General features: G+C 49.1%; 7 protein-coding genes across 7 annotated transcripts; 2 read left to right on the top strand and 5 right to left on the bottom strand.

The window, feature by feature from the left end:
• Positions 1–659: 659 nt before the first annotated feature.
• Positions 660–1,936, top strand: LTR64_001822 (uncharacterized protein; the record flags this gene model as incomplete). Its single annotated transcript, XM_064896199.1, has 3 exons — positions 660–1,176; positions 1,238–1,783; positions 1,839–1,936. The coding sequence occupies 3 exons, from the start codon at positions 660–662 to the stop codon at positions 1,934–1,936; spliced, it is 1,161 nt and encodes a 386-aa protein (XP_064758886.1).
• An 89-nt stretch (positions 1,937–2,025) lies between these two features.
• Positions 2,026–3,294, bottom strand: LTR64_001821 (uncharacterized protein; the record flags this gene model as incomplete). The annotated part of the gene is made up of 1 exon (XM_064896198.1): positions 2,026–3,294. One exon carries the CDS (start codon positions 3,292–3,294, stop codon positions 2,026–2,028), a length of 1,269 nt encoding a protein of 422 aa, XP_064758885.1.
• Positions 3,295–4,463: 1,169 nt separating this feature from the next.
• LTR64_001820 (uncharacterized protein) lies at positions 4,464–6,758 on the bottom strand (the record flags this gene model as incomplete). The annotated part of the gene is made up of 1 exon (XM_064896197.1): positions 4,464–6,758. One exon carries the CDS (start codon positions 6,756–6,758, stop codon positions 4,464–4,466), a length of 2,295 nt encoding a protein of 764 aa, XP_064758884.1.
• Positions 6,759–7,440: 682 nt separating this feature from the next.
• LTR64_001819 (uncharacterized protein) lies at positions 7,441–9,960 on the bottom strand (the record flags this gene model as incomplete). The annotated part of the gene is made up of 2 exons (XM_064896196.1): positions 7,441–9,531; positions 9,595–9,960. 2 exons carry the CDS (start codon positions 9,958–9,960, stop codon positions 7,441–7,443), a joined length of 2,457 nt encoding a protein of 818 aa, XP_064758883.1.
• Positions 9,961–11,327: 1,367 nt separating this feature from the next.
• OSH3 (Oxysterol-binding protein 3) lies at positions 11,328–14,234 on the bottom strand (the record flags this gene model as incomplete). The annotated part of the gene is made up of 2 exons (XM_064896195.1): positions 11,328–14,162; positions 14,208–14,234. The coding sequence occupies 2 exons, from the start codon at positions 14,232–14,234 to the stop codon at positions 11,328–11,330; spliced, it is 2,862 nt and encodes a 953-aa protein (XP_064758882.1).
• Positions 14,235–14,955: 721 nt separating this feature from the next.
• LTR64_001817 (uncharacterized protein) lies at positions 14,956–15,975 on the bottom strand (the record flags this gene model as incomplete). Its single annotated transcript, XM_064896194.1, has 2 exons — positions 14,956–15,895; positions 15,947–15,975. The coding sequence occupies 2 exons, from the start codon at positions 15,973–15,975 to the stop codon at positions 14,956–14,958; spliced, it is 969 nt and encodes a 322-aa protein (XP_064758881.1).
• Positions 15,976–16,311: 336 nt separating this feature from the next.
• NOP13 (Nucleolar protein 13) lies at positions 16,312–17,481 on the top strand (the record flags this gene model as incomplete). Its single annotated transcript, XM_064896193.1, has 1 exon — positions 16,312–17,481. One exon carries the CDS (start codon positions 16,312–16,314, stop codon positions 17,479–17,481), a length of 1,170 nt encoding a protein of 389 aa, XP_064758880.1.
• Between the last annotated feature and the right edge of the window lie 115 nt (positions 17,482–17,596).

Raw genomic sequence — 17,596 nt, 5'->3', positions numbered from 1 at the left:
CCTAAATGTATAGGCGGTGACACTTTTGAAGTGAACGATTATCCTTGGCTACAAGTTTGACCGTGCCTAATTCACATCGCGATATACACACTCTTCAGCTCAGTTCAATAATCTGTAGCATGATGACTCATCTCTCTTCCATCTCCTGAGGCCTTCCAACCATCAAAGGGGCTGTCAATGGCCATCGTCGGCGAGGTGCAGTTGACGCCGACAAATCCTGCCTCCAGCGTGGTGGTCTGGGTCTTGGCATGCCTAGACATATTTTCTTGTTCCAGGTGCTTCCTTCTTTTCAACTCTTTCTTGCCAGTCGTGCCAGTGTCATTCATCACTTTGAAAGTCGACTTCGGCTTAACTCAATGAACACTGTCTACAGCTTGGTCAAAGGAAGAGGATTTGCCCAGGCTTAACGTATTATGAGCAACAGCTATCGCTGAATCAATTCAGATATTGAGTCCAACAAGCTTACCAATTTCTGATTTGTCAACTACGATATCCCCCAACTCTATCTTCGTGTTTAGTTTCAGCTAACGTAGATTTTTGTGGTTGGAGTAGCTATGCCATGCGGAGTCGATTTGCAATGACATGAGTTTACTCGTGCTCAAGCACTGGTAGAAGACGAGTACCCACGACTCTTATGCATATTGACCCTCGTTAGAAGGATGGCAGATTCTGATATTCAGCCATTCAAGGTCGACATACCCCAATCCGAGGTTGACCGGCTTAAGCGCAAGCTCAAGGATACTCGTCTCCCTCCCAGGGAGATCGTACCTGGAGCTGGAACCAAGTACGGCCCAACATACGAGTGGGCGAAGAACCTGTATGATGCCTGGATCAATGACTTTGACTGGTATGAACACCAAGACGAGATCAACTCTGCACCACATTTCACAACGCGCATAGCAGACGTGAAGATCCATTTTGTCCATGCCCGATCGAACCGAGAGGATGCTATCCCATTGATTATGGTGCACGGATGGCCTGGCTCCTTTTACGAGTTCAATCAGGTCTGGACACCTCTGTCGAACCCTTCCGATGGGAGCTCGCCTGCCTTTCATGTTGTGGTACCATCAATGCCAGGTTACTGCTTCTCAGACTGGCCACCAAAGGCAGGATGGACGTTACAGGACAATGCACGGATATTTGATGCCTTGATGAAGAGACTTGGATACAAGGAATGTAAGTAGGCCAGAATGCGGAAAACTTGCGTTCGATGAGCAAAGCTGACACGAATTTCCAGACATGATCCAGACAGGTGATTGGGGTCATTGGGTTGGTCGAGAAATGGGCTCGAAGTACACTGACTCCTGCAAGCTCGTCCACTTCAACTTTGCACCCTCACCTCTCCCAGAAGGCGTCGAGTATACCAAGCGTGAGCAGGATGTCAAAGACCGCGTCGACGACTGGCTCGAAAACCACATGGGATACGCCATCTGCATGCGAACTCGTCCACATACCATCGGCTTCGGCTTCAACGATAATCCAATGGGTATTCTGACCTGGGTCGGCGAGAAGTACAACGAAGCTGCAGATCCCGAGAAGCAGAAGCGACGATACTGGACGCAGTGTATCTTGACCACAGCAAGCTTGTACTATTTCACGGACTGCATCATGCCAAGTATGCTCTGCTATTATGAGAATGTGCGACATGAGAACTTTGCTAGCTTTGCGATGGAGGAGCATAACCGTATCACCGTGCCCTTCGGGTACACGAGTTTCTACTGGGACACCGAACCGAGCTCGAAACGTGCGGTGGAAAGGACGGGAAATCTGGTGTTCTACAAAGGTAAGTCTGTGGTCGTGAACCATCAAATTGGTGACACGCAATTGACTTCCACTAGAAAGAAACGATGGCGGGCATTATGCTGCACTGGAAGACCCCGAGGGAATTATCGAAGACGTTCGTGCGCTAGCGGCGCAAGCGTGGAAAAAGTCGTAATTTCCAGTCTACACCAAGCTCTCTTTAGAGGTGGTGTGCGCAGCAGATCCAAGTTCAGGCCGTTTGATCACAGTACGTATGATGAGGCTTCAGGCAAATACAATACTGCCTATCCATCCACAGAGACCAAATGCTATCGCGGTAAGGAAGTGTGGTGCACCACGAGTATCCGCATCATTGCCCGTCTGACTTGGTGTTGAGGCACTCTGTGTTGAGCCACCGGTACTCGTGGCCGGATTTGACAGTCCAGTACTCTGAGTCACTGCAGTGGCAGCAACACTGACATCGTTGGATGAAGGTACAGAACTCGCCACTGGCCTCGAGGAGCTGCTTTGAGATCGAGATCGAGACTGCGATTGAGAATCAGAAGACTCAGCGCCTCCAAGATCATCCCATTCTCTCTGCCAGGCCAAACCATCCCATACCCTATGTTGAATACTGCCAGCTGCAAGCCCGAAAACATCAAGACGATTCAGTCCCCACGACACGACACGCACATCAGAAAAGCTACCTCCCAGAGACTCCCAGCTAGCGGCCCATGATCCGTCCCACGCTTTGTGATAGACCGCGTTGTCAGCACCAATTCCAAAGACATCTACCCTGTTGAAGCCCCAAGAAACAACCGCTGGAGCATGATCGGATTTGAAAGTCCCTCCAAGGTTTTCCCATGCAGTCGACCATCGTGATCCGTCCCAGTGTTCGTGATACATGGAATTATCGGTTCCTATCCCAAACACACTAAGCCGATTCACACCCCGGGACACGACAGCGGGTGCGCTGGTGAAGACTCCACCATGTCGTTCCCATTCACTTTGCCATGACTGGCCGTTCCAGGATTGATGATACATTGCCTGGTCCGTGCCCAAACCAAACACGTCAAGGCGATTAGGTCCCCATGCCACAGCCGCCGGAGCACTGGTAAATACACCACCCAGCGAACCCCAGGAAGACTCCCACATATCCCCATTCCAAGAATTATGATACATCGCCGAGTCCGTCCCAACCCCAAAGACATCTAATCGATCAGACGCCCACGATATCGGGACTAACTCACTCGCAAACGTACCACCAATCGAGTCCATGCCATGCTGCCATCCCAAATCCCCGCCGTCAAATGCCTTATGCCATGCTGCCAAGTCCGTGCCGCGACCGAAGATATCGAGTCGACCTGTACCCCAGGATATCGCTGATAGGCTGCTGCTGAAAATGCCTCCGTGGTCTTCCCAGGCGGGTTGCCATGAGGTTCCGTTCCAGAAGTTGTGCAGCAGGTTGTTGGTGGGGCCGAGACTGAAGATGTCGAGTCTGTTGGCGCTCCAGGAGACGACGGCGAAGGAGGCTGCGCGGAGGATGCTGGCCATACTTGGTCTAGCTTGATTCATATGTCTCGTACGAATCGCAAAGGAAAGAAGAGGAGCTCGGACGCTGGTCACTGTACGCTTTGATCAACAAACAGCGTTCGTAGCGAGTGTGTACAAGCAATCAGGGTAGGCATTCTACGAGAGAAAGAGTATCGCCTTGTTCGGCGTGATTCGCCATAGTTGTAGCGACTTTTTGCAAAGTTCATGTTTTCGCTCGCCTGTTCATTTCGGTGCTACCGCTGAGGAACTACACTAGCATTTTGATGAACCGGAGTAGGTCTTGCTAGGCTGGCGAGTTTGACATTTTGTATGTGCTGAAAGGCTGTTCAGTTAGACCTTATTGTTAGTGTGGACAACAATTCCGCACCAGAGAGAGACTAGCCAGCGCACCCTAGCAGCTATTCCTGCGTGATTCATGCAAAAGGCACATGCAGTATCGCGATGTGGTAGTCGTAGGCATGTCAGTAAGGCTGATTGTCACAAATGTTCGCGCATGCTTAGGTATAGGTGAGGCGGAAGGCCAATCATCCTAGCAATCAGTCGTTGTCGCCTATGAGTACCAGGAACCTGTATCTCATTTTGCGCGATTCATGGTAAATGCTCGTCAGTAGATCGTTCAGAATAGGTCACAGTCTTTGTTGCAAGCCCAGAGGTAAATGAAGGTAATTAGGTGGCTGGGCATCTGCTCAGCATGCACTCCGCACGTTTTCTGCAAGATTGTGGGTTCTGCTTTGGGGGCCAGGAAAGTGCACCTCGCTTCGAAGCACTCGATCCGCTTGCGTAAGTCACTTGAATTGGATGATGTCAGTCACTGGCAAGCTCTTCCTCTTGATGTGATGATGGCGCCGAGAATGATGCGTAAAGTGAGAGAGCAGAGACCAGCAGAAGCTAGACAGTCGCGGAGCAGTGCGTAGGTTCGAGAGCCGTCCATCATTAACAGGGTCTGAGCCTCAGTCGCTGACCAAGTAGGAATTCATTCATCTCATGTCTTTCTATGCATGAAAGTCCGTCACAGACTCGAGATCATACAAGCCACATAGGGCGATGGGAAAAGGAGATCATGGCAAGATAGAATTTGTGTTAGGAATTAGAGGTCAGAATAGTTCTCAAGCATTGACAGCCTTCCTCAGACTTTCCAACATGTTTCTCCGCTTCGCTTCCCGACAAGCTTATGGCAAGAATTTACTCAACATACCATCATCTCCAGGTTTAGGACGATAATCTTCCAAAGCCACAGGTATACCTCCAGAATATCCAAGATCGCCTTGTGCCCTCTCCAGGTTTGCTGCAACTTTCCCTACCAGTTTCGCGATCCACCTATCGTTCACCATCGAGCCAACTACAGCTTTCTTCATGCCATCCCTCGTGTTCTGTTGGACTTCCTGCATAAAAGTTTTGATAGAATCTTTTGACAGCGAGTCTTTCGTGTTCAGGCTTGCTTCGCGAAGATTGTGCTGTAGGTTCTTGGTGAAATTCTTGAAACGAGCACCGGTAGTGCTTGGTGTGATATCGGATGAAACCCGGCTATGTCTGCTCATTATCGACGGTGTCGATGACACACTGTTCACGGTATCGTTTGTGCTTACTGGCGTTAGTGGTGCCGCTGTCGAGGAGTCGATCGAAGCTGTTTCGCTCGCGTGGTCGACCTTGTCGGTGGCGTGCTCGGTCTCGACCTTGTCTACCTCCTTGTCAAATTCAATGATCTTGGTTGCCTTGACAAGTGCCGCAATAAACATGAGAAGCTCACGATCAAATGCTGCAGGAAGACTGGCATGAACAGACATGGAAATTGAAGCTTCATCCTTCTTCACCATTTCCATCTCCTGCTCCGCCTGCACCATCTTAGGGATACCGTCTGCCTGTTCGACTTGATCTTCCATCTCTTTCTTGTCTTCTGCAGTCGGCCTGGGAGGTAGGACGTGCTCGTGATGAGGGAGTAAATAGCTCGGAATTGTAAAGGTGGCATCTGCTCCACCAAGCCGGACGACCTGGTTCAGAATTCCTGACTGTGGAAGAGTCCTATATGCCATGATGTCTGCGAAGTGTAGATATGCTACAATATCGAATTGGGTCGAGAGTGGTACCTGACCTAAACCATCTATGTCGGTGAGCTCCAAACAGAAATTCGCATCTTCAAGCCAGACACTAATTCGCTTCTGAAGGCGGCGCAGTTCAGCCGATTTTGCAGCATGATGCTTGAAGATATTCGTCTGCAATAACTCTCTAAGCCATTGACCAGAACCAGCAGCGGAAATAGAGTCGATAGTAATAGGATGAAAGTAACCCAACGGATTCAGGAGAAGACGAAGGAGAAACGGCAATCGATGTAGGAAACGCCGCACACGGGGAGGGTTCAGCTTCTGGAGCGTCGTAACTTTGATCGATCGTCTTGGCGGATGTGGTATGGAAGGAAACTCGTGAAGTTCGGCGCAGACCGCTGCACGCAGATCTTTCTCGTCGTCGATCGTCCTACCTTGTTCTCTAGTTGCTTTACGTACTCGCGCTCGGGATTGGTAGGTGGCGTCACTAGTGCGGATCTCGTTGATCATTTCGTCGTACTTCTTCTCTGCATCCTGGTCGTCAGGAGACAATGTCCTGATACTCCCAAACCCTGATTTAGCAGATGAGTCCTTGATGTAAGAGCCACCAGCTAGACTCTCCCTCAATTTCGGTCTGTCTTTGATGCCTTCTGAGCCAGCAGTCGCTGCCCGTAGAAGGGGTGTTTCATAGAACAAGGCATCCTCTTCCGCGCCCTCGTGATCTGTGTCGTCAAGGTCTGTGAATGTCATCTCTGATCTCCCACCTTTGATGTTTCCGTAGACATTGCCGACTTCGATACGTCGAAACAAGGATACACGTACTTCGTCTGCATGCAGAGCAAGTTCAATTTCGTCTGTAAGCTTTATACCCACCTCGATACCATGTGCCACCAAAGTGAGACCCGATAGCGAGAAGGTTATGCCACGAATGACCATGAGACCAGCAACTTCTGTGTCAATCTCAAGTGCTGGCAAGTTGAAAAACGCGATCCTATCTTGCGTGAAATACAAGTCTCGCAGTAACCGCCTTAGATTGCGACGTGCAAACTCGGAGGCGAATTGGAATTGAAACAAACACGTGAGAAGGATGAATGGCCAGCACGCTGCAGTAAAGAGGCCATACAGTAGCCATGAGGTTGCTGCAACGGCGTACACCAGATTAATTGAGATCAGCAACACCCATAATGGAATAGAGGGAAAGATGCGGCTGCCATAGCCAGCAGCATAGGCGATGAGAAGTGATTGTACACCACAACCAGACAACAGCCAGCGACGAGGCCATACGGAGATAGCCAGGAGTAAGGCGACAAAGGCAGTGGTGAGTATTGGCCAGGTCAGGCCGAGTGCTGCTTGATCGTTCTCCAGCTGAGCATTAGCCTTCAATGACTTCCTCTTTCGAGGAAGCATGATAGGGTTCGGTGCCATATCGGCAGGTTCGTAATTGTGCTTGGGTATGCTCTACCCTTGCATGCTGACAATTGTGTTTGTAGGTCCTCGTAGAAGAACTTGCGGATAAGCCGTCCTCGGTGCTTAATGATACTGCGTCCTAGAGATGTTATCTGCCGATTATCTTGTAACTGATCTAGTGTTGAGAAGACTTTGATTCTGATTTCGCTCAGGCCTGGATGACGAAGGGAATTGATTTCACACTTTCCAAGTTTGTTTTTGATAATGACGTCAATTACCGGATTTCACTAACGAGAAGGCGCTATCGGTGAGCTTGCGAAGTACAAATTCCATGTGGTTGTCTCGTGTGGGAAAATCTTGTTGCCTTGTAAGTTCACAAATACACGTGGTGATCGACAAAAGCGACGACCGCAACTGTTCGTCGCTTTCGTGTATCTCGCAGCTATCCGAGGACTACCTTTGCCAACCACCACGTGCGACTACATGCCTAGTGGAAGTCGTTATCGACTATTTCTTGCACAAAAACGACATTCTTATAAGTATTCTGTACAGTCTATCCGTTATGGTTATCACCACGGCTTGTGCCCCTGCTTTACAGTAATTCCATCGCCTCCATTTCGCCTCTAACGCTCACGCTTGTGTCGAAAATGCTCAGTCCAGGGCAGAGTTGTACACAGAAAACAAAGCAGGAATTTGATGATCAAACGTGAGGCTCAATGCCAAATGCCCGCAGCAGATCGGGATGTACACGCAATAGCCCAAAACTGTCAACGTAGGTGGTCTGACCTATCTTGCTGACTGTCGAACTTGTTGATTCGACGTCGTCTGGCGCTGTTGCTTCAGGTGATAAGGAAGCTAATGGCGACATGGGCACGGACTGTATAATGGTAGCAGATGCGGCAACGTCAGAGTTGTTGAGACCTCGGATCGATGGACCTGTCACAGTGTCCACTGGAGTCGTAACATCTGGCGCTAGTTCAGTAGATGTCGAGATGTCTTCGAGGCCTTCCGTTGTTTCGGTGAATAGTTCTGTGTCAGGTACGCTCGGCTTCTCTGTCCGTTGGTCCTTAAGGTGTTCTTGGTTCGTTCTCCTATCACGTGTCTCAATAGAGGGTGAACGAGCAGGAGAAGGTAGCCCTGGTGCTGACGGTGGAGGTGGTGGTGGAGGAGAAGGAGGAGGCGGTGGTAGTGGGGATGACATAGCCACGGAGCTGACCTCTTCCAAGTGTGCGTGAGTCTGCTGGATATTGCTGTGGCGCGGTTCTTCCACACCAATGTGGTAGTCTTTACTGTGCTTGCTGAGAAGTGCCATCATTTCGGCAGCTTCAACGTCGTTCAATGAGCCTTCACCTTCGGTTTGAACTTTCTCCAACAGTTCTTGTGCTCTGCGCAAATCTATATCACTCTCGCGTCCCTCCCCGACTGCTAAAGGGCACTGCTCGGTATCATCTCTCTTCTGTTGCTGTTGCATAGTAGTTTTTACATCGCCCTCTTTCGCTGAAACGTTGATGTTCGATAGCAGTAGGGGATCACGTCTCCTCCTCGGATCTTGGGTTTGGAGCTTGAGCTGAGGCTTGTTTTCCAATACAGAACTTATCTGTGTAGAAGCCTGCTGCTTAAGGTCTGAGCTTGTGTCAGAAGCAGTACTACTAGCGGACAGTTTGTCACTGAGTGCTTGAGGGTCATCCTCTTGCACCAAACCCTCTTTCGGTACAACGGTACTCTCGTGAATGGGTACGTTCTCTTTCCTGCTCTCCTTGCTCTGGTCTCTTTCAGCCAAGGCAACAACACCAGTTGTGGGGGCCGTGTCCAGTATCCCAAAGCTCACGCTTGTTGAAGGACTATCCGTATCTGGCTCTCCTCGCTCCCATGACAGGCTGTTCCAGATTCTAGAATTTCGTTCTGTAAAAATGTCAATCGAATTCGTCCTGCTTGGAACAGGTCTCCTGGAAGCGACTGAAGCTCGTCTTGCTGGCTGAGTGTCCTGCAACGCGTCGCCAGCAGCTCGTGACCCGGTTCCCTCTGCAAGGGGCTCACGGCTTTCCTCCTCCTGAGAATTCGCAAGTTGCGACAAAGCAACACGCTTTGCTTTGATTTCTTCAAGTAAAGGGTTTTGCAGAGCGTCGCGAGCTGCATTGCTCGCAGCTATGCTTTTTGTGTCGCCCATGCCGGTACCGATGAGCTGGCTCTGATATCCAAGTCCAGAGAAATACACTTTCATCGTCCAATTCTCCCTCTGTTTGAGCTCATCTGGGTGTTCCTGCGGCACATAAGTTATCTTCAGGCTCCTATCAACGTGGATTCCAAGACTAGCATTCAATTCGTCTTGGACATCTGGTATTCCGAGAGGAACGTCCAATCGTGGCGCTTTTAGTTTATGGTGTTGTTCGCCTAGATCACTGTTTTGTCTTGGGCGTTTTGCTGCAGTGCTAATGGCAGGATTGCTAACACTATTGTCTTCAGCACGTTGGTCGTTGTTGATCAACAGAGAAGGGCAATTGTGAGACGTTCCCTCTTGATGCACTTCCCAAAAGTGCACAATATCTGCGCGACAGATCTTAGGTCTCCGGCATAACGCCCAGCTACCGTCTTGATCCACCGCGTCGCGGAGCCATCCTTTCCACGAATAGACAACACCAAAAGTTGTGATTGAGCAAGAACGACACAATACTAGTCTTCGTGGCAGGGCGAGTCTCTGCTCCTTGTAGTTGAGGATCGTGATCTGATCAACCTCTTGTAAGGTGACCATTAATGCGTCGCATGCCCCACACACAGTCATTCGCTCAAAATTCTGCCAAGAACCCACCCAGGATAGGTACGGCCAATATTTACCTGCCGGACATGTAGGACACACCTTCACTTGATCATGGTTTCTGTCTGCTTTGATCAGTGTGAGCTCGCTCGCTTTCTGCTGCTTGTGCAAATCTGTGTTCTCTGGCGAAGCAGTCTCGCCTTCTTGACGCGTTCGACCACTTGCTAGCTCATCGACATCCCAGAACTCAGACCACGGTGATCCGCATGCGCCACCCACTCTGCATCTGGACCACTCATTAGAGTCTAAGAAGGCCACACCCTCAGCGCCGGGGTTCTTCCACGAGTAGATAATGCTGGATCTCCGAGGAGAGCACTTTAGACATAATTTCAGGCGTTTCGGCTTCTTCCACTGTTTTAACTGGTATGTTTCCACTGTTTTGAAGTCGACTTCCTCCAGCGTCAGCATTGGTACCCGACAATAAAAGCAGTTCCTTACAGATCGAAAAAATCCAGGACTCTTCCACGATACCACGGGCCATCCAGTGTTTGAAGGACATGTTGGACATACCTTAACCTGGTAATGAATAGAAGTGGTATCAACTACATCCTTAAAGTTGACCATGCCATCTGACTGCTGTAGTGACGCTTGTTTCTTCTTTGCCTCCGGTTCAATGGATATTGGTGGGTTGGAATCGAGATTCGTTCTTCCGCCATACGACCAGAATTCAACAAGCGTCTCGTGACACTGTGTGCATTCTGATTGAAAAAGTCCAAAAGCGTTGATACCTGAGCCCTTCCATGAGAAGACGACTAGCTGTTGACGTGGTGGACATATCGAACAAATTCTAACACGTCTCGGCTGCTTGAGTTCTCGATGTTTGTAGACATTGATCGTCTTAGAACCAACTTCTTCTAGCACTAATAGGCTATTTCCACATGCCTCGCAATGGTTGGTTGTACCATAAAGGTTGGGTGTTTTCCATTCGACAATGAGCGGTGACTTCGAAGCAGAACAGCGAGCATCTGGACAAACTTTCACTCGACGCAGTGGTGCGCCAACCTCGTTAGCACCCATCTTGAACTTTTTGAACACGTTGTCATACTGCACGAGCAGGCTGCACGCTGTTTTTGAGTGGGTTCTCTATGGTTCAGATGGATTGAATGCCAATGTGGTGATAATATTCGTATCACTGTTTTCTAGGAGTTCCGTCTTGAATCAGTGCTTGAGGAGGAGTGTCAGGGTATGAGACCTGACGACTGAAAATCGCACGAAAATTAAAGAGTGTTTCGAACCAATAGCGGCGGTAAAAGTTGCTCGTTGGTTGGAATATCAACTGACGAGCTAGGATCGTGCCGTGGAGACGAAGCTTCTACTGCGTAGAGTTTGCTCTTTAAAAACGACTCCGCAAACAACTTCTCTGGTAATTAGAGCCGTTATGATGGTAAACGGTGGTATAGAGGAGGAATACTGGCAGGTAATGAAAAGTTCTGAAGTTTAGAGCGATTGTTTTGGTCTTATCGAGCTTGAAACAATCTGGGAAAGTGCTTGCAGAAACTAACGCGTGGTGTAGGAGTCGCGTCCTGAGCTACTGGGAACTACCCGCAAGTTCCTAGTCTCCATGGTGTGTAGGCCGGCAACTCTGAAAGAGGATGATAAAAAGGTAATTCGGAAGTCGCAATGGTGGTGAGATAACTGCCAGAGCAGCTTGGTTTTCCAACCTGGGTACCTTGTCACAAAGAGTATCGCTAGCATTCACGTTGCAGATCGGACAGTCGCGTCTTGCAGTGTGCTCTTCTGCTAAATAGAAGACCAGTGTTAGCAAATGATTTTGATCAAAATCGTCCGGGTTCTTGCTTGTGCACAGTCATGCCAGTACCAAGCACATCGACAATGCCGTTCCAGTCACCTTTGGCTCTTCTCTCCCAATACCCTTCCGAGCCGCTGGACTTAGGCTTCCAGACGGTCTCACCATCAGGACCATTATTGACCTTGACAAAGAATTTCGGCGTCCACTCTTCTCCTGCGGCTTCTAGTTCCCTTCTTCTCGCACGCTGTCCTTCTTCTATCTCGTTCTTAAGTCTTTCAGCGTTATCGTATTGCCCATTCTCTAGAGCTCTTTGATCTGCCCGAAGTCGACTGTCTGTGGGCGGGAGCTTCCCTTCCTCGACTGGGGTAATCTCATTCAGCTCTGCTGCAAACTTGGTCATGCCGTAGTGTTTTTCTGGTCTGTCAACAAGAGGCCCGACACGCCAGATCTCTTTCGTTGCATCGACTCGACCATTCTCCTTGACTGCAAGATGGCTCGTCCAAGCACCAGAAAGACCGAGTGGTTGCTCAAGTCCGTTTTGATCTACCATTTGTACATCCACCTCTTCGCTCCTCCCACTGAACATACCTTTCACTTTAAAGGTCACGACGCATTGCCAACCCGTGGTCTCATTCACCACGGACAATTTACCAACTGGCTCAACATATTTTTCGCCAGCTATTATATTGCGAAGAAAACACGTTGGTGGTGCCCATGAGTAACTTTCTGCCACGTTGTGCAACGCAACTCGTACTTTCCCGTCAGTAATGATCTCGGATGACTTGCCCCAGAACTTCTGTGAAGGCAATGGGGATTGACCAACACCCCAGTTCTTGCCTTCGGCATAGAATGCAAGCTGCACTGGTCGGTGTGATACTTTCTCGGAGATGAAGCGAAAATTCTTGTCCTCGCGTACGAGCTCGTAGGTCTCACCTAGCATAGGATTGAAGGGCTTCCGAATGTTTCTCTCTTTGACTCTTGCATTCGACAGGGATGATATCGCAAATGCTGTAATATGAAGCAGTCTGTCAGCTACATCGTTCAGAGTTGTTGCTTTATCAAGTAGCTCCGAATATTCGAAGTTCTCAGCCGCCTTGTGCAGAAGACTAGTGGGCTCATTCGCAGAGACCGGCATCGAAATGGTCGAAAGATCCTTCCCTACATTCTTCCGCAGGAAGCCGATCAAGGAAGGTGGCATAATGGTGGGCTCTTTAATCGTCGTTCTCCGCTTGACGCGATCCAATGGCAACGGTGTCAGCGATTTAGCAGGTGGTGGCATCAACGAGCTTAGACTTCCTGATCTGAATGCTCTGTTTCCAGCCGTGTCATTCTCGTCAACACTGCTACTTGTGTCGGAGTCGCCTGATCTCTTGTCCTCGGTGTCGCTAGTGTCCTCATCTTGAATTTGCAGGAGTTGAGTATTGCTCCTGGTCAACGTTCTGTCTTCGGCGTCGAAGTACTCTTGACTTTCTATACTCATGCGAGAAACAGCAGACTGTGGTACTGCAAAAGCATTCTGTGGTTTCGCATCACCAAGCAATGCCGCAAAATCCGCAATGACAGTGTCCAAGTTGTTCAGTATTTGTTTCATATTGTCGCCAATACCTGGAGATGCGATCGCATTCTGCGAATTTGTGATCGAAGGAACAGCTAGCTGAGTAGATACGCTTCTCTTAAAAATGTTGCTCTTTGTCTCGTTTGTACTAGCTTTCCTTTTCCAAAAGGCTTTCCGCTCCTCTGGGAAGTAGCTCGCTTCCTCTCGATCAGGAGTCGCAGGCTGCGCTCCGTCATAGGAAGGCGTCTGAGCGGGAGTAGCATATCGCTCGGCGTCGCTGCACAACCTCCTCACAGCATCTCTGGTGCCCGAGATCTTGCTTAGTAGCGCTTCCAAACGCTCCCAATTAAGGCCACTGCTCATGGAACTCTGGAATGTCTGGATAGCGTCAATATTGAACTGGGGATCGTTATTGTCCAGGCGGGCCTGAGAGGCTTTCTCCAGGGCAGTCTTCCAGTCTTGAAAATCTTCTGCATTGTGTGCTCTCAGATGCCAGATTTCGGCACCTGAGTCGATAGATATCTCTCTCGTTTTCGCATTCGCACCAATCGCCGCTAGAGATAGAGGTATAGCTCCTCGTAGAGCTGAAGAGTTTCGGTCGTGATAGTATGATAGGGTGGAAGAGGTGTAGTCTAAGCTGAAGAATCTCCTTGCGTAACCTTGACCTCGCTTTCTTCTCCTCTTATGTAGAATTCCTTGAAAAACCTGAGCGGAGTCTGCGACTGCAAGCTTCGGTGCTGACCCTGTAGGCGTCGATCTCGGTGTCAACTCTGATGCAAGCTTGAGTGAATCAACAGACTGCTTTGGACCTATACGAGGACTTTTCTTCGACATGGAAGGTGCCAGAGTCATGGCCGAAGCCATGGCTGAGCCATGTTGATGTGACTGAGCACCAAACGATATCTGGTGCTGTGCATTTGTTGGGTAAGTCAAGAGAAAGAAGGTGACCATTTTACCTGTACTCTTGGAGAAAGTGTTGTCGAAGACAATGGCATAGTGTCCGCCCTCACCATTGGGCACATCATATCGGCTCTGGGTGAACTTGTCGGCCTCACACTTTCCTAGCTTAAGCACTTGCCTGAGACCAATACTTTCCAATCTGTCCACCACTTCTGGCTGCTCAAGATTCTCGTCATCGTTTCGACTGGATACTGTGGACAGATGAGGTAGGCCACCAACAGAGGGAAGACTAGCAAGTGCACCAGGATGCTTGAAGAGGCCGAGATTGATCGAACGCTTGTGAGGTTGGACAGTCCACGAGATTGTAGTATTGGACTTTGCGTGCACCCAGCGTAGCAAGTAGCTCTGCACCGATCAGCACGTGGGACTCGAAATCTGGTCCTTACTCACTCTGCTATGAATCTCAATCTGTTCCATATTGACTGCTGAGAGTTAGGTAGAGGGTCTGCTTTCGCATTCAGTCATGGTTGTGGACAAACGAGATCAGATCATGGAAGAGGCCAGCAAGGCAGCACTCAAAAAGTATTTGCATATCGGAAACAGGAACACAAACAAGGAAATCAGAGGATGCGCATGCTTGTGTATTGGCGACCAGAACTCGGGTCCGGATGAAACGTCAGGCCGACATGAGTCTAGGAACTCAATTAACATGAGTGATAATCCGGAGTAACCACTTCCAGGACCTGATACGTCCGAGATTCACAACTGGAATGCAGACTATCTTGCCATCACATTCATCTCTTAAAGAAGTAAGGGCCTGACCGAGCTGATAATCTAATCCTCAGGACAAGATTGTTGGTCGGTTGATTACGTAGACTATTTCAAAATCTGGCACATGGCAGGAACAATTATGGTTTGCTGCGGCACGGGAAGAACCTCAAGTGTTTCTGAGCAAAGACGTCAGGCATATAAGTTTGAGTTAAGTTCTCAGGATCACATCCTCGTTCTCCAAGAGTTGTTTCGTCCGAAATTGCTGCGTGGTGTCTATTTGCTGAATACTAGAGGACAAATCAGGACTTTGTATGGTATACTTGCTACGAGCAGTATTCGACAGTGGTCCGTAGATACCTATCGCCTTAGCAGCTGGCACTTGCACCTACTGGACAATGTCACGCAAGATGACCAACAATGCGTGGTCCTAGGAGGCAGATATATCCATGCTGGCTCTCTTGCTCCTCTTCCCTTCGTCACCCTTTCGCCGCTTGATCGGTCTTGCATTACCACCTTTGGGCCTATATCCTCCATCCTCATCGCGCTTTCTCTTGCCTTTGCTCGTGCTCGCAGCTGCTTCGTCCTCTGCCATTAAGCCGTCGTCTTCGAGGGATTTCTGATTGGCCTTTAGTGCCCTGGCTACATTTTCTCTCTTGCTTTTGCGGTTAGCAGCAAGAGCGACCTTTGCTTTTTCAGCCTCTGTATCTTGGAGGAAGACCTGAGGTTGGTTCTTGCGCAGCCAATTGTACACGCTGACAGGATTGCGAAGTTGAGCTTCTCGTTCCCGATCTGCACTTTTTCCGTCTATTCGTGCACCAGGATTGCCCAGCGCATGAGCTCTAGGATGATTGGACTTTGTGCGCAGGAAGTCATCTAGTGCTTGAAGATATGCTTCCTCCTGCTTGCTTGAAAGGAACCCGCCAATCAGGTGGCTGATTGGGTCTGGAGTGATGTCAATTTTGGGTCGTTCCAGTGGTGCTCCCTTCAATAGATCTGCATAGGACTGTTTTGGTGCGAATTCTACAGTATCTAGCAGTTCTTGTTCCAGATCCTCGTAGACTGGTTGCTGCACTTCGCCCTTCTGTATCTTATGTCGAGTAACCCTTAGTGTCTCAAGCGCAGTCTGTTCATCCGTGTGTCTCTCTGGTTTTCTCGTCGTGGCAGGATCTTGCAGATCGTACCGCAGTCGAGGGGGGATTTGTGGATGTGAATTCAATTCGAGGAGTAGTGCTAGTATCTGGTCGTTCTGCTCTGCAATACGTTGTGAAATGTCATACAGTCTTTCTTGGTCTCGGAATAAAGCATTGCTTTCTCGCATTTCTTTCTCAAACCTGACCATGGCCTTGCGGTACTTCCGTCGATATGACCTGTGGGAATGTTGCACTGTCGATGGCAAGGACGACTGATCCTTTGTTAACACTAATGGAATGTAGTCCTCGGCCGACATCTTTCTGTGTACTTCTTATGGCAGGTTGCGGACTGGAGGGAATGAGTGAAGGTAGGCAATCAAAGATTCATTAGAACGACCGCATGCGAAGGGAAGCATCTGTTACAGAAAATGGTTCCACCCACGCGTATCATGTACAGGATTACGCGTGATTAGAGGTAGAGGTCTTTTCGGTTTGTGTAACCGAATTGCCACGCTCTTCACCACCTTGCACCGGCAATTATCATATACATCGTACGAGCAAGTCCTTTCCACCAAAATTTCTGTGCCCATTCTAGCACCTGTAAAAGTTCCAACATTCTGGATCTAGTGCGTTTGAGCTAGGCAAACAAGAAGATGAGCGTCACGGAGACAATTGTCGTGGACGGTGACAAACAATCATCGAAGCGCAAAAGAGACGAGGAGTTGGCAGAGATTGAGGTCGATGTCGATGCAGCAGAGCCACCATCCAAGAAAGCATTACGCAAAGCCAAAAAGGCCAAAACAACTCCGGGACAGGACGATACAGAAGACTTCATATCTTTAGGCAAGAACACTGAGACCACCAAATCTGACAAGAATTCAAAGTCTGGACCCAAGAACGCTTCTAAAGGTGATAGTACCAAAGGAGAAGACCAGCACGATGTTACTACCAATAGAAAACGTTCAGGGTTTGGTATATGGATAGGAAACCTCTCTTTCGCGACTACAAAGGAGGAGCTGATCACCTTCTTAACCAGCGATCGGGAAAATCCTATTGCTGAAGGCCAGATCACTCGAGTGCACATGTCCAACGGACCCAAAAAACTAGGCAAGCCACAAAACAAAGGATTCGCCTATGTCGACTTTATAGACGCTGATACATTAGCCAACGGTCTCGAACTCAGTGAGAAGTTATTGGCTGGTCGGAGAGTGCTTATCAAGGACGCCAAAAGCTTCGAAGGTCGTCCTGCAAGCAAGGAAGACATAGCAAGTGGAAAGACGCCCAGTCGCCGGATCTTTGTTGGCAATTTATCGTTCGACACCACGACAGAAACGTTAGAAGAGCACTTTGGTGTTTGTGGCAACATATTGAAGACACAGGTCGCTGCTTTCGAGGATAGCGGAAAGTGTAAAGGTTATGCATGGGTCGAATTTGAGAAACTGGAGGATGCCAAGGCTGCTATGAGAGGGTGGGTTGAGCAGGACGCTAGTGGTGGAGTGAGAGTCGACAAGAAAAGGATATGGCTAAGTAAAATTGATGGTAGGAAGTTAAGGATGGAGTTTGCAGAGGATGCGACAACGAGATACAACAAGAGGTTCGGCAAAGATGCGAAGAATGTGGTACAGAACGCAGAGACCGAAACGCCAGAACAACAAGAACCTATCACCGAGGTTAGTGATAAAGACCAGCAGCCAGCAAGACAGTTCAAACAGAGACAGGATAGTGCTAGGAAACGCCAACCTCAGAGATACGAACAAGAAACTGTCCAGAGACTGACTGGTGCAATCACTGAAAGCCAGGGGAAGAAAGTCGTATTTGACTGAAGTATCGTTTGACACTCGATTGCCACAAAATTCTATGGTACAACGTCGCCACTGCCCGGTTTGACGCAATCGTGTCTGTAATCACACGTCGTACCTATATGACAAGGCACGCCCT

This window comes from Lithohypha guttulata, assembly GCF_036872675.1.
Source record: "Lithohypha guttulata strain CCFEE 5908 chromosome Unknown scaffold_1, whole genome shotgun sequence".
NCBI classification, from domain to species: domain Eukaryota; kingdom Fungi; phylum Ascomycota; class Eurotiomycetes; order Chaetothyriales; family Trichomeriaceae; genus Lithohypha; species Lithohypha guttulata.
This window is presented reverse-complemented; position numbering and strand designations above follow the sequence as displayed.